The sequence below is a fragment of the Orcinus orca genome, chromosome 20 (assembly GCF_937001465.1).
Source record: "Orcinus orca chromosome 20, mOrcOrc1.1, whole genome shotgun sequence".
NCBI classification, from domain to species: Eukaryota; Metazoa; Chordata; class Mammalia; order Artiodactyla; family Delphinidae; genus Orcinus; species Orcinus orca.
The window spans coordinates 45,228,446-45,251,426 of NC_064578.1; the positions used below are offsets into that span (position 1 = coordinate 45,228,446).

General features: G+C 47.0%; 2 protein-coding genes across 13 annotated transcripts in view; one reads left to right on the top strand and one right to left on the bottom strand.

Annotated features, from left to right (window-relative positions):
- Positions 1-5,506: 5,506 nt before the first annotated feature.
- Positions 5,507-21,581, bottom strand: WDR87 (WD repeat domain 87). The gene is made up of 7 exons (XM_033413790.2): positions 21,441-21,581; positions 19,294-19,651; positions 16,756-16,876; positions 15,579-15,749; positions 12,333-15,208; positions 11,601-11,872; positions 5,507-11,206 (listed from the first exon to the last, which is right to left on the bottom strand). The coding sequence occupies exons 3-7, from the start codon at positions 16,828-16,830 to the stop codon at positions 5,724-5,726; spliced, it is 8,877 nt and encodes a 2,958-aa protein (XP_033269681.1). The 5' UTR covers positions 16,831-16,876; positions 19,294-19,651; positions 21,441-21,581; the 3' UTR covers positions 5,507-5,723.
- The window catches only part of SIPA1L3 (signal induced proliferation associated 1 like 3), a 237,901-nt gene continuing 236,445 nt past the window's right edge, over positions 21,526-22,981 (top strand). For 5 of the 12 annotated variants that reach the window (XR_004479297.2, XR_004479296.2, XM_033413798.2 and 2 more), the window contains exon 1: positions 21,527-22,350. The gene's annotated coding sequence lies outside the window, so the exon portion shown is untranslated. Of the gene's footprint in view, positions 22,351-22,981 lie in introns of all 12 variants that reach the window. The other 7 variants (XM_049702742.1, XM_033413794.2, XM_033413791.2 and 4 more) reach the window with 4 other exon arrangements.

A 22,981-nucleotide genomic window follows, 5' to 3' on the forward strand; every position in this document is an offset into this window, starting at 1 on the left:
ACTCCTAGTTTGGGCCGGAGAGGCGGGACTGCATTTCCCAGCGTCCGTGCAGCGCTTCCTAGGCTAGGCCTCTCTCCGTCTCCTGGGGACGAGGTGGCTAGAGGATTGGATTTTCCAGTGTGCAGCTCTGTCCGGCGCTGGGGAAACTGCAGTTTCCAATACCATCCGTCCCAGGTTCCGTAAGTTCCGCCTTTCCCTTCAGTCTAGTCTGTTCCCCAGCGTCCCCGGGCCATAGTGGAGGAGGGAGAGGCCGGGGGACTGAAGTTCCCAGCATTCCTCTCCTTGGGGACTACAATTCCCAGTATGCTCGTGGGGAAGCTCCTTGGACTTTACCTCTCCATCAGGCCAATGCACTTACCCAGTGTTGGCCTGCGACAAGTATCAACAGATAGCGGTGGAGGCTGTGTTGGGAGTGGACGGGAACTATAGCCCCTAACATACGCGATGTTGGGAAACTAGTTCCCAGTGTGCGTCTTCTGTAGTTCCTGGTGTTTTGTGGAGGTGGCAGGTGGATGTCAGCTCTCAGGAAATCCTGGGAGAGAGGGAGCTTTCCCAGCAGGCCCCGCGTGGTCATTTCTCTCCCTAAGTAGCCCAACTGGACCCTGGCCCGAACCTCAAATCATTCTTAACGCTTCCCAGCAAACACTCTGTTTTTTTTTTGTTTTTCTAAGTCCATTCACTTACATACACAACTTTTCAAACACATACTCCCATTCCCTTTCCCTCTACTAACAAACCCTGCTTCTCACTTCACTGAGAAAATGGAAGTTGTCAGAAGAGAATCTACGCAGACTCACCCACCTACCTACCAATCTACATCTTTGCCCATGTATGTACGTACGCTCTCATCCCACAGCTGAACTAACTAACTATATATATAGTTTTTTTGCGGTACACGGGCCTCTCACTGTTGTGGCCTCTCCCGGTGCAGAGCGCAGGCTCTGGATGCGCAGGCTCAGCGGCCATGGCTCACGGGCCTAGCCACTCCGCGGCATGTGGGATCTTCCCGAACCGGGGCACGAACCCGTGTCCCCTGCATTGGCAGGCGGACTCTCAACCACTGTGCCACCAGGGAAGCCCGAACTAACTATATTTTTTATCTAACTCTAGTCCCTCCAGTTGGGTACTAGATCTCACCCTCTTTTGTTTATCAAGTTTTTTTTTCTTTTTTCTTTTTTTTTTTGGCTGTGTGGCTTGTGGGATCTTAGTTCCCCCACCAAGGATTGAACTACGGCCAGCAGTGCAAGCGTGGAGTCCTAACCACTGGACAGCCAGGGAATTCCCTATTTATCAAGTTCTTGACTCCAGCAATCCCCTCACCTTGAAAACAAACAACTCACACAGCTTTTATTTATTCCCCTTCTCTCATCAACTACTGTCTCATTTCTAACAAAACTCCTAGAAAATATTATCTATATTTCCTGCTTTCAATTTCTTTTCTTGCATTCTCTTTTGAAAGCAGTCTAATCAGACTTTTGCACCCATCACTTTACCAAAACTGCTCTGGTCAGGGTTACTAATAATCTTCATTTGCTGAATCTAATGGTTGACTTTCAATTATTTTCTGCTTGACCTGTTAGCAGCACTTGACACAATTGATCATTCCCTCCTCCTTGGTATGCTTTCTTCACTTAGTTTCTGTGACACCAAGGGTTTCTTGATTTTCCTTCTACCCATTAGTGCTCCTCGGTTTCCTATGCTGACCTCTCCCTGACCTCTTAATGTTAGAGCTTCTCATGCTACAATCCTTATTCCTCTTCCTTATCCACATCCACTCCCTTGGTCATCTCATCCAGTCTCTTGGCTTTAAGTATCATGTATATACCAGTGATTGCCAAATTTATGACTCCAGTACGAACCTGTCTCCTGAACTCCAGACTTATATATCCAATTGCCTACTAGACATCCTCTCTTAAATGTTTAATAGGCATCTCAATCTCAATTTGCCCAAAACTGATCTCATGAACTCCTAATCTTCCTCCTAGTACCAACTCCCTTGTTAATCTTCCCCAACTAACTTGATGGTGTCTCCAGCTTTCCACCTGGTCAAGCCAAAAACCTTGGAGTCGTCTTTGACTCCTTTCTGTCACATTCACATCCAATCTATCAGCAAATCCCGATGGCTCTACCTCCAAATAGGTCCAGAACTGCCCAATACTCCTCACTTCTACTGCCTCTTTCTCCTCTGTTCAAGTCCACTACCTTATTTCCTCTGAATTATTGTAGTAACCACCTCATTCATCTCCCTGCTTCCATCCCTGCCCCCAATCTCTGACTCCCTTACCACAATCTATTCTCCACACAGCCATCAGGGTGCTTTTTGAATATGTAAATTAGGTTTGTTCTGGCCAAGCTGCACCAGGTTTGTGGGGTGTTAGTTCCCCGGCCAGGGATCAAACCCACGCCCTTGGCAGTGAAAATGCAGAGTACTAACCACTGGACCACCAGGGAATTCCCTGTAAATTAGATTTTTATCACTCATCTGCTCAGAACCTTCCTATGGTTTCCATCAAATGCAGAGTAAAAGCCAAAGGCCTTAAAATGGCCCCAAAGCCATTATAAGATATAAGAAAAATCTATATGTTACCCTAGAACTGAGAGAGAGTACCCAAAGCAGAACAAACTTGGAAGGATGCTCCCTCTCCAAGGCAGTGGGTGGGGGAATACCTAGCACATACAAACAATTCTTTTTATCTAATTTCAGGAGTTTCATACCCTTGAAGCACATCCAGATCTCATTTAGCAAAACTCTGCTCAATCAGAAAACTACATGGGAGGGGCTTCCCTGGTGGTGCAGTGGTGGAGAGTCCGCCTGCCGATGCAGGGGACACGGGTTCGTGCCCCGGTCCGGGAGGATCCCACGTGCCGCGGAGTGGCTGGGCCCGTGAGCCATGGCCACTGGGCCTGCGCGTCCGGAGCCTGTGCTCCGCAACGGGAGAGGCCACAACAGTGAGAGGCCCGCGTACCGCAAAAAAAAAAAAAAAAAAAAGAAAACTACATGGGAGAAATCTACAGGATAATTGATTCAATGTCTTCAACAAAGACACTGAATGAAAAAACTGAAAAACTGGAGAGAGGGGAGTATAAATATTTAAGATTAAAATAGTCTTAGGGGGACTTCCCTAGTGGTCCAGTGGTTAAGACTCCAAACTTTCACTGCAGGGGGTGCGGGTTTGGTCCCTGGTCAGGGAATTAAGATCCCACATGCCGCACGGCACGTCCAAAAGAAAAAAAAAATAAAGTCTTAGGAAGCATAACAATAAAATCCAGTGTGTAGACCTTGTTTGAATTCTGATTCAAATAAATTAAGCATAAAAGGACATTTTTTGGGACAACCAGGAAAATCTGCATAGAGCATTGGATAATATTAAGGAATTATTCATTTTGTTAGATGTGAAAATTATTATATAAGAAAATTTTATTTTTTAGAGACGAGTATCAAAGTATTTAGGGTTGGAATATCATGATGTCTGGGATTTATTTTAAAATATTTCAACAAAGGAAAAATTAGATGAAGCAATTTTTAAAAAATATTTATTTTTGGCTGCGTTGGGCCTTTGTTGCTGCGCGCGGTTTCCCTAGTTGCGGCGAGTGGGAGCTACTCTTTGTTGTAGTGCACAGGCTTCTCATTGAGGTGGCTTCTCTTGTTGTGGAGCACGGGCTCTAGGCGCATGGGCTTCAGTAGTTGTGGCACGCGGGCTCAGTAGTTGTGGCATGTGGGCTCTAGAGCGCAGGCTCAGTAGTTGTGGTGCACGGGCTTAGTTGCCCCGCAGCATGTGGGATCTTCCCGGACCAGCGATGGAACCTGTGTCCCCTGCATTGGCTGGTGGATTCTTAACCACTGCACCACCAGGGAAGTCCCAGATGAAGCAATTTTTGCAAGATGTTTACAGTTAAATGATGGGGGTCTGGGGGTTCATTACAATACTCTCTTCTACTTTAGTGATTGAAATTTCTCATAATAAAAAGAAAATACAAACAAGCCCTAGTCTCTGCAATTCTGGCAAAGGCAAAATAATATCTAGGTTGTTGTAGCCAGTACCAAGGTTTTGAGGCTTCCTGAAGAGCCATCCATAGACTTCCTGACCCTGGGACAACAGTTAAGACTATTTTTGTCACTGTGTTTTGTTTGTTTGTTGACCAGAGGACCCACTGATATCCTGCAAAATGAATTTGTTAGGTATTACTCTTCCCTTTCTGGATCTTTCAAGGAATTTGTCCTTTTCATCTGTGTTGTCAAATTTATGGCCCTAGAGTTGTTCATATTGGTCTTCATCCTTTTAATGTCTGTAGGGTCTGTAGTGATGTCCCCTCTGCCATGCCTTATATTTGTAATATGTTCATTTTCCTCTTTTTGACACAGACAAGTAAACAGAGGCCAAAAAGGAGAAATGATTCAGGTCAAGGCTGCAGAGCCAGCTGGACCATCCTTACTTCTGCTGCCTTGCCTGGCTGCTGCGTCAATCATCCTTTTTGAGGCTCCCTGTCCCCAGCCCACAGCTTTCATATACTCCCTGTGGCCTGATATGTAGTCTGACATGGAAGAGCCCAACTACACACTCAGGGCTCTCATTACCCTTGGCCTTCAAGGTGAATCCAACTTCTCAAAATGTTCTCTTGCCCTCTATTCCTGGCTTCCCCACAAAAGCAAACTCAGGTGGAGGGAGTAGAATAATAAAGGAGAGGTTGGGATGGAGGGTGGCAAATGGCATAGATGGGCTACTTGCTAAAATCTGTTGGCTCAGCTTACCTGGAAAGAGGCAGTTTTGAAGTCTCTATAGTGGGGAGAGGAGATCGGGGAGGAACAGTATTACTGGCAGTGACAACTTCCTCCACTTTACTACCTCTTTCCCTTTAACTGTTGTCTTCTATATTGCTAGAGGGAATGATCATAAGTCCCTAGATAGCTGGGGGCCTATGTGAGCTTACACCTAATCTTTCAAATTCTCATTCTATCATCCTACCCAAAACCCATGTCCAGGTTGGCAAAGGAAGTGAAAGATATAGGCTTCCCTCCTTTTCTTCCTGCTTTAACCTCAAATGGCCTCATCTCTTAATGCCATCCGGTAATGAGGTCACCAGCTGGTACTGGCTAGAACTTACTGAAGTTTTTCCTGTTCTCTGAGGATCTCCTCAACACCCACCATAACTGCTGTTTGGTACTCAAGTCATCAGCATGCAGAACTATAGTCAGGAAAGAGTCTGCCTCCACTGTGTACCCCCCAAAACCAAGGGGCAAAATACTGGGTCTTCTGATCCTAAAATCCATTTTCTTTCCATTATATCAAGGCCTCTTATATTAATGCCAAATATACATTTTTGTGCCAGGTGCTTTCCTTCCTATGGTCTTTAAGGGAGAATGGTGAGGGGCAAGGAAGGAAGAGGACAAGGACAGACTCTTCTGCCTGAAGGCCTCCAGAGGATGAGTGAGCACCACTGGCTTTGGGGAAGTCTTCCCACTCTCAAGAGTATGTGAGTATCTGGTCTCCCTGGCTACCTTTCTGGAGAAGCAACATTTGAGGAAAAGGGACACATCACAGTGCTTGTTATAAATGAGAATCTCCTCTTTATTCCACATATAAAAGCTGGTTTCTGGAACTAGATAGGGAAGGAACTTTGGCATGGCTCTACCTCTGTGTGGGCCCTAGGGATAAAGGTCTAAATTCTGGTGACAAGGCCTTTCTCCAGGTGGGAATGAAAAGTCCTGCCCCTTCAGTCCCAGATTAGGGGGTAGGAGCAACGTTGTAGGGCAATTCCTTGGTGAGGTGTACATCAGCTTGCGGCAGGCTCTTCCAGGCAAGTTCTAAGATCCCATACTGGGCAATGCCCATAGGGAGCATGGTACGTACATTGTTCTTCCCTGGGAGGGGAACCACCTCCTGGAACTCCAGAGGACCTTTAGGGGTGTGAGAGCCACCACAGAACAGGTGGTAGAACAACCGCTCCCCAGGAACTAGCTCCGTGGCCTTTAGGGCCTCTTTGTAAATGATCTCTTGGGATTGGGGTGCCCCTCTCAATAGCAGTTCCTGTAGTAGCCTCTGGATTCGGGGGGACTTAAGCTGGTACAGGTCCATGAGACGGTAGAACTGTTCCATCCAAGCAGCACTGTCTTTCGCGTATCGCTCCTGCAACATCCGCAAAACATGGTACATTGCCACAAATGTCTCCCATAGAGGCACCTTGTCCTTTTTTTTAGAGATGGGCTGTGCCTTCTTTTCCAACTTGGGAAATTTGGCAGACCTGCCCTTATCCTTAAAAGCCCAGAAGTCCTTTTGAAACATCAGTGCTAGGGTTTGTTTTTCCACAGGGTCAAGGGCACCTGTGAAAATGTCTCTTGTTGGAGGATAATGGTGTTGCATCTCCATCTCCTTGCGAGCAGTGGATATCTGCTCTGCCCGCACACTCCTGTAAGGCTCTCCTAGAAGATGCCAATTTATAGCCTTCAGGTCTGGAATCATTTTGGTAGCTAATGGGGACTTTGGTGTGGTGACAGCCAAAGGTTTTAGCCAGCTTTCCTTTTCCTTTCCTTTTATAGGAGGGATCACTTTCAGGTATTTTGGACCCATGGGCTCCTTACTGGGTTTTGAGATACTTGTGCTTCGTGATTCCAAGTTCTGCTTGTGACGGTACACAATGGCTTCAAGTTTGGCCAGATGCATCCACTCTAAGTTTTCCTTTGCAGTGAGGTCTTTGAGAAGCTGGCACAATCTGTGGAAACTATCCCTGGAAAGCGGTTCTCCTGCCTCCATCTGTTCTAGGACATGGTGGATCCACTCTACATCTGAGAGGCTGATGTCTGCATATATTTCCTCAGCCAGGATTTTGGACACAGGTAATTGTACCTCAGTCTGTCCCTTCAGAGATGGATGACGCTGCAGAAGCCACTGCCACTTGGCCCCTAGTTGTTTGCCTTGGAGTTTATGAGCTTCCATGGTCTTCTTCAATATGTAGGATAAATATGGGGTCTTTAAGTCAGGCTCTTGGGACTCCAAAACTGTATCCAAAACTTGTAGAGGTATGGGCTTATATTTCTTCAACAGTTCTTCTTGTTTATCCATAAACCCTGTCCCTGGGAATACCCTGGACGTCTCAAGTACTGTGGCCTTATCTTCCCAGGATATTTGTTTAGTTGACCCTGGCACTGGTATCTTCTCTTCCCTCCCCAGAACTACTGAGATCAGTTGCTTGGGAGGGCTTTTGAGAACTTCAAGTTTTATAGCTCTGCCTTTGACCTTGGGGATTCTCTTCTCAATAGAAGGGACTGCTTCTCTTCCTTTTAAGTCCTTTTTTCTTTCTCCTGGTAACTTAAATAGTTTTTCTTTTTTAAAGATCTCTTTCTTCTTGTCTACCTCTTCTTCCAATGAGCTTCTCTCCTCTTCCTCCCCCTCTTTCTCACTCAAACGCTCCATCTCTTCCTCACTCATGCTTTCCTCCTTCTCAAACACTTCCTCCTCCTGCACCTTCTTCTTCTTTTTCTTCTTCTTCTCCTTCCCTTCCTCTTCTTCCTCCTCTTCCATTTCCTCCTCTTCCTCCTCCTCCTCCTCTTCAGACAAACTCTCTCGCTCTATTTCATCTAATAAGCTTTCCATTTCTTCAGAAAAGCTCTCTTCACTTTTCACACTTTTCACCTCATCCTCTTGACTGAGAAACTCTTCCTGTTGCAAATCAACTCTCTTTAGCTTTTTTCTCTTTCTTGACCTTTGTTTAAGGAATGGCTTTGCCTCTTCTTCCTCTGTTATTTCATCCTCCTCTTCTTCCTGTATGACTTCTCTGTGTTGCCTGGCCAATCTGTTTTCTTCCTCAGTCATCTTTTTCTCTTTCTTTATCAGTCTTCTCATTTCCTTGGCCAGTTCTCTCTGCCTCTTAGCCAGTTTCTTCTCATCTGTGGCAATTTCTGGTTGTTCCTCAGAAAAATCCCACTCCTTGGCATCAAGTTCATTCTGTACCTTGTTCAATTCCTTTTCCTTAGTAATGAAAGACCTCTTTAACTTTGTCATCTCTATTTCTTCCTGGGTTAGTTTCCTTTCTTTTTTGATAAGGCCTTGAAGTACCTTTAAGATTTTGCTGCTTACTTTTAATGGTTCCTTGGAAATGCCCTTGCTTTCTTTAGCCATCTTCCTTATTAATTTGGCTAGCTTCCTTTCTTCCTGGGCACATACTCTCCCTCCTCTAGTAAACTCCAGTTCTCCTTTGGTAATGTCTGTTTGCTCTGTGGCCAGTATCCTATCTTCATAGACCAGTATCTTTTCCTCTAGTGACAATTTCCTCTTAATTAGTTCTAGTTCATCCTTAATTGGTCTTCCCTGTCTTGAAGTTTCTTGAGTCTCTTTTTTAAAGAGAGTTGCCTTTCCCGCAGCCAGTCTCATCTTCTCCCAGGCCAATTTCTTTATTTCCATGCCCAATGCCTTTCCTTCCTTAGTAATAGACCAGTCACCTCTGAGCTGTTTCAGTGCTTGGAATATCACCCTCTTTTCCATAGCTAATTTCATTTTGTCCTGGGCTATTTGGTGCTGTTCCTCAGCCAGCCTTTCCTCTAATTGGGTCAGTTTTTCCTCTATAGCAGCCAATTTCTCCTTCTTCTGGAAAAGTTTCTCCTTTTCCTCCATCAGCTTCTTCTCTATCTGAACCAGTCTCTTCTTGTACATGTCCAGTTTCTCCTTTTCTTGGTCTGATTTCTTTCTCTTCTCAGTGAGGCTTTCTTTGAGCTGGATTAAGTTTTCTTTCCTCTGAGCCAGTTTCACCTTCTCCTGAGCCAGAGTCTTCTGCCTCCAGGCTAGTATCTCCTTGGTTTTGGGGAGTTCTTCCTTGCTCTGGACCAATTTATTCCTTTCCTGGGCCAGTTTTTGCTTATTCTTTAGCAATTGTTCCCTTTTCTGGACAAGTCTTGCCTCCTCCCCAGGCAGTGTTTCCATGTCCTGGGTCAGTTTCTTCTCATCCTGGATCAGTAGCTCTTCTTCTTGGGCCAATTTCTGCTTGTTCTCCATCAGTTGCTCCCTTTTCTGGCTAAGTCTTTCCTCTTCTTCAGGAAATTTTACATTGTCCTGGGCCAGTTTCTTCTCTTCCTGGATCAGCAGCTCTTCTTCCTGGGCCAACTTTTGCTTATTCTCCATCAATTGCTCCCTTTTCTGGCCAAGTCTTTCCTTTTCCTCAGCCAGTTTTTCCTTGTCCTGGACCAGTTTCTCCTCTTTCTGGATCAGCAGTTCTTCTTCCTGGACCACTTCTTTCTCTTCCACATTCAGTTTCTCCTCTTGAGAGGCCAGTGTCATCTCCTCCTGATCCAGTCTCTCCTCTTCATTGACCAGTTCCTCCTCTTCCTGATTCAGTTCCTCCTCTTCCCATGCCAGGTTCTCCAATTCCTGGGCTAGTTCCTTTTCTTGCCATGCTACATCTTGCTCCTTCTGGGCCAGTTTTTCCAATTTCTGGACCAATATCTTTTTTACCTCAGCTAGCTTCCCTCCTTTCTTTGCTTTTTTCTCTTCTTCTTGAGCCAGTTTCTCCAATTTCATGGCCAGTTTCTTCCTTCGCTGGGCCAATTTCTCTGCTTCCTGGGTTAGCATCTCCTCTCTTTGGGCTAGTTTTTCCTCATTCTGGATAAACTTCCTCTCTACCTCCTCCATTTTCCTGTCTTTCTGGGCCAGTTTCTCATAGTCTCTGGCCATGTTTCTCTCTTCCTGAGCCAGTTTTCTCTCTTCCTGTGCTAGCTTCTCTACTTCTTGTGCCAGCTTCCTCTCTTCTTGGGCTCGTTTTATTTTAACTTGGGCCCGTTTCCTCTCAACCTGTGCCTGTTTATATTCTTGATGGATCTGTCTCTGCTCTTCTGTCATCAGCTCTTCTTCTTCTTCTGCTGCTGCTGCTTCTTCTCCTTCCCACTCCTGAGACAATTCTTCCTCCAGGGTCACTTCCTCCTCATCCTCCAACAATTGCTCCCTGGCCCTGGCTGACATCTTTTCCCAGATCTGTGACCATTTATCCCATGTCTGCTTCTTCTTGTCCCTCTCCAGCTCTTCCTCATCTGGGAACAGCTTTTCTTCTTCCTCATGGAGCTTCTCCTCTTCCTGAATACGCCTGCTTTCCCAGGCTTTCTTCCATTCATCCCAGGATATCCTCGTCTCACTGTTGGCCTGTTTCCACTGATCCCAGAGCTTCTTCCACTCCTGCTGAGACAGTTTTGTCTCTTCCTTAACTGGTCTTCCTTCTTGCTCAATCACTTTCTCCTCTAATTTGGCCTTTTCCCCCACTTCCTGACTCACGTCCGTCTCCTCTTCTTTGGTTTTTTTCCTCTCTTTTTTATCCACTTTTATTTCCTGCTGGACTGCTTTCCCCTCCTGCTTAGAAGGCTTCTTAGAGGGTTTCTTCTCTTCTTTCTTTGATATTCGTTTTCCCTTGGTTACGTCTGGTTCTAAAAAAACAACTTTCTTTTTCTTGCCTTTGTTTGGAATCACCTGGGTTTCCCACAAGTCCAGCACATCCCTTTCTTTCTTTCGCTCTTGCTCCTCTTTTGTCTCCTCTTCCTTGTCACTGATCACCATGTCCTCTCTAATTGCTCCTGCATGAGGAAAAACTGGTTTCTCCTCTGGCCAGGCTACATCCCAGTCAAGGTCCTCAAGCCGTTCCTTACTTTCTTTCTTCAACAGGGGGCAGATCTCCTGAAAGAGCTCCCAGCTGGGCCGTCGATCTGCCAGCACCGCCTGAGCCATGGTCACTAGCTCAGTGTTTAGAGCTTCTGACATTTTTGTCTGGGAACCAGATATCCTCAGGGTCATAAGACGACATAGATCGTCCCGCCATGATGAGCCATCTCCAGGGGTAGTCCTGTGGCCAGGAGCTCCAGAGGCACTCTGCCCTCTGACTTCCACCAGCTTCACAACTGATTCTCTCCTTATAGGATATGGAGGGTCCTCAACTGTAACTTCAGCGTCTATTGTCTTCCTCTTGCGCCTCTCTATGGGTTTCTGAAGTGTTGCTTTCCTGCCTCTTTTGTCACGTATCTTCCTCAGCATCTTCAATGCAACATGATCCTTTGAGGCATCTATCCCTGGAGGCTCTTGTTCGTCATCTTTTGAAATCTTTAGTGTACTGGAGGTTGAAGACCTACACTCCTCCCTCTCAGTTGGTGCAGCTTCACTCTGATCACCTTCACCCTCTAAGGGACCTGGCTCTGTGCCAGTCTCTTTCATCTTCTTGAGGCTCTGCAAAAATTTTCGGGCTATAGGGAGAATCAGGAGATGTAGATAAGGGAAGCTTGGGAGGCTTAAATGAAGCCCTTCCCAAAATCTGATATGAGCTAAGAGGAACTGCCATAACAGATGTAGCAACAGAGGGGGCTGAGGCCTTTTTTTAAAAAAAAAGGCATTCTCCTTGCTTTATTCCCAGTCCCTTCCCTCCTCCCTCCCCTGCCTCCCCGACCTCTGTCAAGTCTTACAGAGATAGGTTTTGGAGTCTCTCTGAATTTGGGTGGATTCTTCCTAGGAAGGTTCTTTTCTGTGAAAGGATCTTTCCACTTACCTCTGTTCCTATCTGATACCTCTTGACCCAAGTTAGCCTTAACTACCCTGCCTCTTGGGGACCCTGAGGCATTAACCAGATCACCCCATACATACTATGCTTTCTGCCGCCTACTCGGCCCCATCTTTGGCCTTTGCTGGGCTTGTAGGCAACTTCAGGTTCTTCAGGAGCTGTATCAAGTTGGTTGGAAAGGGTGGTAAGTTCAGAAGCCCCTGAGACATCTAAAGAAAAAGTAGGCTTTTCATCACCCAGTGATAAGATCAGGTTTTCATTCAATCGCTGCTCCACTTGGGTATGAAGGATTTGGAGATCTGTGGCCTGCATTCCCAGCAGATGGTCCAGGGTTTCTTCCCCAATCATTTCCTGCCTATGAAAGTCAAAGGAGAGGAAGGACCATGCTGAATCAGGGACAAGAGGGAGAATGAGAAGGAAAGAACAGCTATGGAACAGGCAGGGGACTTGACAACATGACCAACAGAGACAGAGTATGTACAGGTAAAGAATGGTGAAGAAGAAAGAAAAAGTCTAGAAAGCCAAGATGGTAATGCATGGCGTGACCTGTATGGGGCCTTCAAGGGTAGGAGAAGAGGGTGAAAATGGGGCACTTGAAGAGGTAGGAATAGGAGAAGAAATGGAGAAAGGAGTGAGCAGTTAGGGGATCATCAGGATAGTATAGGAATGGAAAAAGACTATGAACAAGGAAAAAGGACAGAAAGAGCTAATGAACAGAGATGAAGAGACAGTGAAGGCAGAGAAGGGAAAAATGGGAAAGGGGAAGAAGAAAATCAGAAGCTAGTAAAGAACTGAGGAAGGCACAAAGAACTTACTGCATCTCCCGGAAAGTATCTTCGTTCTGGATCAAGTTTAAGAGTGAGGTCTTAGAGTGGATTCCAGTCTCAGCCATGAGGCTCAGGGCCTTATTCCTTACTCTTTCATCTTTGTCCATTAGTCTTTGGGCCAGAGGCACGGCAAAGAGATGTGTAATCATTCCTAGACACTTCAGCCCTTCCCAGGCTAGCTCTCGGATCAGTGGATTGGAATTGGTTGTATCATCCAACAGACGACGGGCTGTTTCAGCACGCAGGAGTGGAGGAACCTGGTAAGAGGCAAAGATTTGCCCTAGTGTACCAATACAGCTCTGGTACTTCAGTGGAGAAGCATGGATCATAATATTGAGAATTGTCTCTATCAGGCTATTGATAGCTACTTCACTCATCTTTCTTCCCAGCCAACTGCAGTTTGCTGAGTCTGTAAGGACACTGTAAGTTATATCCTTTGACGCTCTTATTTCAAGGAAGTCTTCATCCTCCTTTTCATGTGCATATTCTCCTACATCACTTATAGCTCTTGCCCTACCGTGCCAGAAGAAGAATTGTTGAGACTTGTCCCATTCCAGGTCCCGCATGGGTGAGTGCAGGTTGCACTGTAGGTATATTGGGCTGCCCTGTGGCCAAAGACGGGCACGAATCACTGAGTTAGGAATGTAGCAATCAGGAGCCAAGAGCCATTTCTGCCCATGGCCAAAGTAGTATTGCAGTATCTGGTAAGGGTTGAGTCCATCCCAGGTAGTCAGCTGTAGCTGGGGAGGAAGAACATAATGGGAATGCAGAGGTTTTTTCACCTGTGTCCAATCAGCTTCCTTATACAAGGAATCGTGTCTGAAGGAAGACAGTAACACAGGGCTCCCTTGCTCATCTTCTATGACGTGTGGCACATTATGATCAAAGGCGATGGCCCGATTATTGACAAGGTTCTCCAGACCCACTAATTGCTGTTGCCCTTGTCCAAAGTAGATATACTTGGGCACAAACATGGTCTCAAAGGAGAAGAAGAAGCTTGGTATGAAAGGCTTAGGAACTTCTAGCACTTCATCTGTCAAACCTATAAGGGAAAGGCGAGCCAGCAGGGCTGAGGGAAGCAGTTTTAAACAGGACACCAGATAAAGACTCTGGTTGAAAGTGACTAGCAGGTCACCCCGGTCATTTGCAAAGCAGAGTGGGCCGAAGTGCAATGATGAGTCCAGCATGGCTATGAGTCTACCATGGAAGTTCCAGATCCGGACAGAGCCATCACTGCCACCCGTGACAAAAAGACTCAAGGATAGGCAGACATCAAAAGATGTGATGGTACACTGGGGCAGAGGCAATGTGTCTATGAACGTTGAGCCTTCCTGTGACCCAGAGGACAGAAAGTCATGGAACTTCCAGAGACGCAGGCAGTTAGTCTCCGTGATGGCACTCACAGACTTGGGCAAGAGTATCAAGTGTGTTAGCTTACAGCTGCTGAGAATGCTGGCAAGGGGCTGCAGCTGCACTCTCACCCCTTCAAGCACAGCTTCTGATAGGTGTACATAGTCATCCATTCCATAGGAACAGAGCAAAGAGTTTTCTCGGCAACCAGAAAGCCCTCCAGGCAGTGTAGAGAGTGCTAATACAGCCCCGAAGTGCATGAGTTTCTCTATTTGGGCACAGCTGTGCTGGGAAAGCACTCTGATCACACCACTCTGGTGTCCAGAGAACATTAGTCCTTCTAGACCCCGACCCAGGTGGAAATGCCCATAAGCCAGGCATTGTACCAAGTCCTGAGAATCTGGTGAGGTGCATATAAGATACTTGGCTGGGCAAGGGCAGCGGGTTGTGTCAAATACCAGCACATCTGAGCTGCCTGTTGCTACAAAGAGCTCCTCTTTATTTGGGTCATAGGCCCAATCCACAGCCCGGTCCAGGATTGAGAAGGGCCAGGTGATAACCAGAAGATTCCCTGTTAGTGGGGACACAAAGCGCAACAAGCCATCCTCAGTAGTGCACAGGATCCGGAACCAGTTATTGCCACAGCGGACCCGACGTATCTGCTTGGGAGCAGAGCCACAGACATTGAAGAGGTTATAGAAGCACGGCAGACTGCGCAAGGAGAAAGAATGGGTAGTCTGGCAGAAGAAAGTAGTGCTATCAATAAACTGGAGTTGATACAGTTCCTCGCCAAGTTCTAGCTGCCGCAGCAGACTCCCTGAAGTCAGGTTCCACTCCTTGATTAAGCCTTCTTGGCCGGCTGTTAGCAGGGTGTGGGCTTCTGGCCGGCTGCGGATACATATCACCGATGAGAAATGGGCCTTGAAACTGTGGAGTGCGTGCCCCTGATTGAGGCTCCACACTTGGATTTCCCCAGTCCTGTTTCCAGCATAGAGAAAGCCCTGCTCAAAACAGGTGAAGCAGCAGGTGATTGAGGAGCCACTGGTGGTGGAAGGGAACCTCTTCACCTCTGCCAGCCGGCCGTGGCCCTGGCGCTCAAGGACCCTCACCACAGTCTCACATAGGGCTACAAGGGAGCCATTGGGGCCGTTCAACATGATGTTGTGGACAAGCTCATCACCAGGCATGGAAACCATGTGGGCTATTTGGAGACCCTTGCCACTCTGCTCCATGATCCAGGTGACCACTGCCCCCAGGATTCCCGACAGAAGCATCTTCATTTCTGGGTCATAGCAGAGGCAGCTGATGTTAAAGCGGCAGGGCACTATACCTAGGGGTTTGAATGACTGAAAGTGGTCCCCAAAGAGCCGCAGGAGCAGGTCACCACAGTAGACCACGAGGATATGAAAGGAACCTGTGTGAACCATGGACTGGATGGGCGGCAGTCGTTCAGTCATGGAGAATGTTCTCTTCTGCACCATGTCCTCAGTTTTGCTCTTCATCCATACCACAGCCTAGAAGAGAAAAAGATGGGAACTGCCTAGAAAAGATAGTGGAAGAAGAAAGGGCAGAATACTCAGCTATTTTTCTCTTGCTAAGGAGAAACTGGAAGACTCTAGAGTGATTTTACCCCCTGGTTTTGGGAGTTGGAAATATTGTAGAAGCAGGAAACCTAGGACTCTTTCCCTAACCTTGGCCTACTTTAGGAGAACCATAAAATCTGTTCAACACAGAGACTGTAATTGGAGAAAGGATGAACGGGGAATCCTGGATCCAGGTCACTTTCATTCAAGGGGTGTATCTTTCTGGGTTAATCTAGGGTCAGAACTTACATGGGCATGGCCCCTGTAGAATGGGCTAAGAAGAAAGGCTGGGTAGTTTTACCTGTATTTCTTTTGTGCTTGTTGTCACCCACGGGAGGGAAGCAAAGAAGTGGGCATCACTGAAGTAATAGCATATAAGTGGCATATTTTGAGGATGGCGAGACTCTTTGAACAGGATCTGGGACCGGTCACTCAACACAACTACATCAATCTTTGGGTCATCTAAAGTTTGCTGGGGAGAGGCATGGCATAAACTAAGAGACCAGGACACATATACACTAAATATATTCTCATGCAAGTCACAATTAAAGCAGTTCTCAAAGTTACGCCTCAGCCCCAAGGATCACTCCTGTGGCTCCCACACAAGGACAATTTATCGCCTGTGGGACACTATACTTCACAAGCATGTAACAAAACCCCCAACACAAAAGCGAACCAAACCGCTATAGGGCCTATATGGGCAAACTTTATGGTGTGAGCACAGGAGAAAACTGATGTTCTTCCCAACATGTCCTCTAACATTCTCCCTCCTGTCTAAAAGGTACATATGTCATAAAAGACACATTTAACAGATTACAAAGGCAAGTGCACTGCCATATGCCCACATGTAAAGTAACACAGTATCCCAAAAGTCAGCACAGCTTTATTAAAGCCTAAAACTGCACTAAGTAAGACCTTTAGGACACCCTATCTGGCCTTGAAGTTTGACAGAGGAAGATTTTTTTATGTATATATATATATACACACACACACATACACAAATACATATACACACACTTAATATATATATATAGACACACACACACTATGTGTGTGTGTGTGTGTGTGTGTGTGTGTGTGTGTGTGTGTGTGTGTGTGTATTATCCCACTGTGATAGAGCATGTGCTATGAAACATGCACCTGGGATCCTTTTACACAGAGCCAGCCATAGCAAAACTGAGGTTGGCAGATGTTCTCTCTGGTGCCTTCTCCATTCTCTTTTAGAAAAATCTCTCTTCCCAGAGGGTTGGTTCTTCTGAAATGCTTCAAAGTGTTAACCTCTCACCATCAAAATGTCCTTGCAAGAGGTCTCTAGACTCATTTGGAAGTTGATGGCCCACTTTCTACTAAGGGGACAGTTGTCTTTATCATCTACCCTGCCTGCTTCCTGCATAGCGGATCTATGCTCCCCTGAAGTGCTCATAAATCTTAAGATAGATAGAGGCCAGTAACATGTTTATGTTCTACATATACATTACCTTGCTTTTATGTATCATGTCATTTATAAGGTATTTAAAATCCTTCCACACGGGAATGAGTCTGGGGGAAGTCATCACCTTGATTATCCCCTGGTCCTCCTCAGGACCACTGTTTAAAAACCTGTAGGAATACAAAAGAGGCCAGCTTAGCCACTGAAATCAGAAATCAGAAGGCAAGGTCCATGAACTCATGTTTATTGGACACTTTTTGAATGTCAGGAACTATGCATAAGATACCCTCTCATTTAATCCTCACTGCAGCCCAGTGAGGTAGGTATTACCTCATTTGAGAAAACTGAGGCTTGGAGAGGGTAAATAAAGGAGTTGCAAGTTGAATCTTAGCATTGGCTATCATCCAATAGGATATTATGGGGGAGGGAAGCAGAGAAATCTAAGAGGGGCTGGAAAGGAATACTGTCACAGGCAAATAATTGTTCCTTGCTGGTGATGGGCTGTCAAGGGATCTTTTTGCAAGAACTAGTAGTTCCCAAAGTGTGGACCCTGGACCTCCTGTACCGGGATTCCTGGGGGAGAGGTACATCTTAAAATGCAGATCCTTAGGTACTGAAGCAGAACCATGGTGGTGGGCCCCTGAGCGCTTCCCTTGTAACAAGCTCCCTAGGTGATTCTGTGGACCTTGAAGTCTGACTACTGAAACAGGAAATCGAGATAAAGGGTGCCCAGGACAAAGAGTCAGCTCCGTGTAGCCCAGCTGGAGAAAGGATCCAGCCATTGGGCCTTGCAGGCTTTCCCAGGCTTGTGGAATCAAGTAGCTCTCTTGAATGTGATACATCTGCTATTCATCCTCCTCCTCCCCATTCCCTTCTCTTTGGCCTTCATGAGGACAAACCTCTACTTTTCTTAGTTGGATGGTGAATAAATCCTACTTTTAACAAGTTCCCTCTGTCAGGGGGTCTGTCATTACTGATCTGACGATGCGCTTGTTTTCCTCATTTGTAAAATGAAAATGCCAGATCCTTGCAACTTCACAGGATTGTTGCAAGGATAGACTAAGATAATTCCTGTGAATACTTTTTAAAGTATACTCTAAAGCAACAAACAATTATGACTGCTGTTTTTAGGCTGGTTTGGTTCTCAGAGAAGTACTAGTTTTTTCCTTCCAACCTATACTTTGTACTTTTCAGTTGCTCTGGAAACATTACAGCTAAATTTAATAGTCTGGCCAGCAGAGGGCAGTGGAAGCCATCCTTGAGCCTGCCAGACGAAGGAAAACTGATGGACTTTCAGTTTAAAGTGGTCCCCAAACTGCGATCCTCAGGACAGCAGCATCAGCATCACCTGGGAACTTGTTAGAAATGCAAATTATCAGGCCCCACCCTAGACCTACTAAATCAGAAACTCCGAGAGTAGGGCCCCAAAATCTGAGTTTTAACAAGTTCTCCAGCTGGTCTTAAAGTCTGAGAAACACTGGTTTGGAGAGCTGTTGGAGTTCCAGATCATTTGGCCTGGGCCTCCTGAGGCAAGGTCAGCAGAACCCACCCTCTGGCACGGCTAAGACTAGGCCCTGTGTTGCCACAGAGACTTGATGGCTGGATCTGCGGGGGGAAGCAACAGGCAAAACTTATCATCATCTCATGTGTAGGGTGGTTTAGTGCCCACAAAAAAAAGCTTTCACAGGGACTTCCCTGGCGGTCCAGTGGTTAAGACTCTGCGCTTCCACTGTAGGGGGCGCGGGTTGGATCTGTGGTCAGGGAACTAAGATCCCGCATGCCTCACGGTGCGGCCAAAAAAAAAAAAAAAAAGCTTTCACATCAATCACTTCATTAGTTCTTGAAAGAATTCTGAGAGGCAGATACCACCGTCTCCATTGTACATATAAGGAATGTGAATTCAGAGAGGAAGAGGGATGTGTTCAAAGCTACACAGGGCAGCTTCAAGACTAAGATCCAACTCACAGTTCAAGATTCTTCTATCATTTGAGAGAAGTAAAAGGTTCTCCCAGCTAATGCTAAGTGAGCTCTCTTCCCCACAAACCCACTAATGGGAACTGGGGACTGGCTTTCAGACATTAGCATCCCCTATGTCTTTCCACTCTCCCCAAGGCTGCATGCTGCCCTCCTGCCATATCTTTTTCCATTCTATTCTCCTGTAACCCTGCACTTGCTGCTCTTTTGGACCACCTTTCAGGAGCCACTGTGATCAGCTGAAATGGATCGGTGGATGGCCCTACGGGCCAGGGCCCCACAGCTCAGATTTACCCAACCAGCTCCTTCTTGGGGGCCCAGAGCTGCTGAGAGAGTAGTCATTTGTAGTCAACAAATTTGCAGTCATTGACATCAGTTTCCATTTTTCCTAATTATCTCCTCTGGGTCCAACTTCTCTTGACCAGCCTATAAAAAGCAAGCGGTTGGAACCCTTTGGGGGCATATTCTTTGGAGGTTAAGTGAGAAGGAAGGCCTTCAACCCCCATACCTATGTTTGTTATTGTTGTTGCCACTCTCTCCCATCCCATATACCAGTTTCCTTAGAGGAAACCTCTCCTAAAATGCCCCACATTTGATTCCCTAATCTCCTTACCTGTCCTTTAAAGCAAGTCCAGAGAGAGCGCCAGATGCCTTAATCCCAATGGTCTTGACTTTTTAATATCTTGATAACCCAAAGATGATCTAAAGGGAGAATTCAAGTCCTGCAGCCAACTGAGAGGAGTCAGAATTTGGGGGCTGAGATATGGTATCTGACTAGCTGACTATAGAGACAAACCAGGTCTATGATTGGGCATTGATGCTGGTGCCACATCCTTTTTCTTAGTTGCAGTCCATTCCAAGGTACTGTGTCGGTGGTGGTGGGATGGAAAGCCAGCATCCCATGAGCCCTGCCTTTGTAATACAGAGAATTGGCTCTAGGGGGTACTGCACTCCGTGACACTATTGGGCCCCTGTTGAAGAAGGAAAAGAACAAAGTATTGTGAGTACATATAACAAGGAGACCTGACCACCCAAAAGAAGAGTGATGTGTGCTCCACACTTTGAGGTAAAGCCCAGCACGGATCCTACAGCCTTGCAGGTGGCTCTCACGTTTGGGGACAAGGATGCAGAAAGCCCAGCTGGCATCAGTTGACTGTAAAGTCAGAGGGACTGTAAAGCCCGAGGGCAATCTTGGCTTACTCTGTTTTTTTGAATTACTGTTAAGGAGCCCAAGTCTGTCCCCAGGCCTGGGACTGCTACTCTGGCCTTATAAGTGAGTTCACAGCTAGGGCTGGGACTGGAATGCACTTAACTTTACAGAAAGAAACAATTTTCCAGGACACACATATATTACCAGGGTGGGCTAGTTTCTATTGAGTGAAGAATTATCCAGCATGGGAGTAGTGATAGCATCCAGAACTGATTAAGGTTGTAAAGTGGTTGCCAGGCATTTTACATACATTGTTTCATTTAATTCTTATACAATGATTCTATGACTTAGCTATCATCCTCCATTAATGAAACAACTTTTAAAAATGGACATGGTAAAAATACTCAAAACATACCAAGGAACATATACTGAAGAGAAAGTCACCTGTCCTGTTCCCCTTCAGAAAGGTAACCCTGGTTGTGTCTTTCTTCAGGTGTTCTGTACACACACAAGCATGTATGTAAAAAATATTATTTTTCTTACACAAATGGTAGTATGCTATATACACTTTTCTCACTTAATAATCTTAAAGATTAACTCATATTAAAACATACAGCTCTGTCTCATTTTTCAACAGCTGTCAGCTGCAGTGTATTCCACTGCGTGGCTGAACTACCATTTATTTATTTAAACTTCTATTAATGGAAATTGGGCAGTTTCCAACCTTTTGCTATAACCCATGCCACAAATGAATATCTTTGTTAATGCCTCAGAGTTTTAATTAACTTAAATTTTAAAACTGAAGCAATGTAAATCTTTTATTCATTAAGCATAACTTATTTTAGGTATACTGGCTTAAATAAATTATTAAAATTAATTTCACCTGTTTCTTTTTAATGTAAATTTTAAAATTGCATATTTGGCTTGCATTATATTTCTATTAGATAGTACTGCTTTAAATTATCACCGTCTGGTGGTGGTGTGGATTTCACTCCTTGAGAGTAGGAACCCAATTTATCTTGATTTCTCCCGTGTCCTCATTATCACCCAACCTGGCATGAAGTAGGTGCTTAATACATTTTTGTTGAATGAATGAGCAAATGAATGACCCTCTGCCCTCTCTCAGGAAGAAGAAATATATGCTTCCCAGCTCAAGTCTTACTGAGCATCTTCTTGGAAGGAAGATGAGGTGCGAAGGGTATTGACTGGGTTTTCTTGACCAGAGAACCTTGCAATTCTAGCCAGTTCCCTCGGTAACCCCTAGTGGAGTAGGAGTGGCAACATTCATTTTTTGAAAAAAAGAGTCGGATCCTTGATTATGCCAGCAGGTGGACTAAATTTGAACAAAATTTTCCAGGCCGTAAGTACTCAACAAACACTGGTTACCCTAAGAATGTGCTATAAACGAATGAATGGTAGGTAACCGGGCCTCCAGGGCAACCCCCTGGGTGATGGTCATGAGACTCCCGTCGAAGGCAGAGTTCCGGAGCCGCCTACTACGGGGAGAGGCGACCAGACACGAATCCCAACACATTCGGTCGTCCCAGCTCTCCGCGCCGGAGGGAAGAAGGGCGTGTCCGCCTCTTCAAGACCGGGGCCGCGCCTGTTACCTGCGACGACTGCATTCCCGACTAGGGAGGGCACGGCGTGTGTGGCGGCTCTCAGAAGCTACGTGAAGGATCAGACCTAGAATAGGAGGGCCTGACGAGCGACCTTGGGGATGCTGCGAGAAGACTCTGCCAACAGGACGGTTAGCTCCCCAGCCCCGCGCCCGGTGGACTGACCGAGGCGAGGGGAGTGAGCGCGCGTGCGCACTGGCGCGCGCCCGGCAGGAAAAAGCCCAGCGCGAGGCCCCGCGCGCGCGCGCGCGCGCGTTCGAAAGGAAAAAAAAAAAGTCCTCCCCGTGGGGGCCCGCGGCAATTTAGGCCGGAGTTGGCCGGCGAGCGCGCGTGCGCGAGCGCGCATAGACGCCCTTCTCCACGGCTCCCCTCGGTTGGGGGTCTAGCGCGCTGCTCCGCTATTCCCGCCTCTCCCGAGGCTCGCGCCCTCGGTGTAAGTATCTCGCGCGCGCTTTGCGGAGAGGGAGGAAGAGGGTCCATTGAAGGAAGGGAGGAGGCGGACAGGGCTTGGAAAAAGGGAAAAACCGCCCTCGCCGAGCGAGGAGCGCGGTCAACGGGCTGGAGTCTGCAGAAGACACGCCTCTATCCCTCACGCCCCTCGGGGCTGCGGAAGTACTCTGGAGACTCCAGAGGCACTGAGGCGACAGGTGGACTACAATTCCCAGAAGGCAGCGCGGCCCCGCGCCTACAGCTCCCGGCAGCACCTGGGCACCAGGCCTTTTTCAGCTTGCTGTCGCCTAGGGCGAAACTACAGTTCCCAGGAGGCGTCGCGCGAAGCGGCTTGGAAGTGGGCAGCCTGGAAGTCACTCGGGCCACAGGAGCTGGCGGCGTCTCCAGCAAGCGGCGCGGATCTGGATACCGTGGTCGTGGGGCCCGCTGCGCGGGCAGCTGGGACGCCCAGGTATGTGGCTCCGGGTGCAGGTTCGGCCTCGCGCAAGGGTGGTGGGGAATCGGTGTCCCCTCGGACCCCGAGGGTCAGCGCGGGCGGGCGACTGGGCGGACGGCCGGGTGTGGGGACCGGTTGTTGGGGGCGGCGGCGGCGGCGGCGGCGGCGGCGGGACTCTAGCCCTCTGGACCTGGCCGGTCTCTTGCCCGCATGCTTCAACTTTCCAGACGAGCTACCTGGCGCTGTTGCCGAAGAGCGTGGCATGGGAGTCGGGTAGCAGTGAGTTCGGGTCCTGGCTCTGCCACTCTGGAGGTGCGATATAGGGAAACCGCGCCGAACCTCAGTTTCCCCTTTCAGTCTAACCGGGGAAGAATAGTGTCTGTCTTTTGTTGGGAATTCTGTTGAAATGTTGAGATCTGGTGAATAAAGCATTTGGCACATAGAAGGCACTTATTACGTGTTTGCATTATTGTTAGCTCCCGAGAAATGGTGTGAAGGTATTATCCACCGAATGTGGTAAGTTGAGGGTGAGCCGAGTCCATAGTTAGCCTTCAATGCAGGGTGACTGCTGTTAACTGAAATTATTTTGTTAAGAGCTTTGGTTTGGGAGGCAGAACCAAGTTCAACCATTAGGTTCTACCATTTA

Bases quoted from the DNA above. Each gene is read 5' to 3' on its own strand.
- WDR87 (XM_033413790.2), bottom strand. From the start codon at position 16,830: ATGACTTCCCCCAGACTCATTCCCGTGTGGAAGGATTTTAAATACCTT. The intron at 11,873-12,332 runs GTAAGTTCTTTG...TGACTTTCATAG, and splicing joins GATACTTTCCGGGAGATGCA to GCAGGAAATGATTGGGGAAG. The intron at 11,207-11,600 runs GTATGTATGGGG...TTCTCCCTATAG, and splicing joins AGTAGGCGGCAGAAAGCATA to CCCGAAAATTTTTGCAGAGC.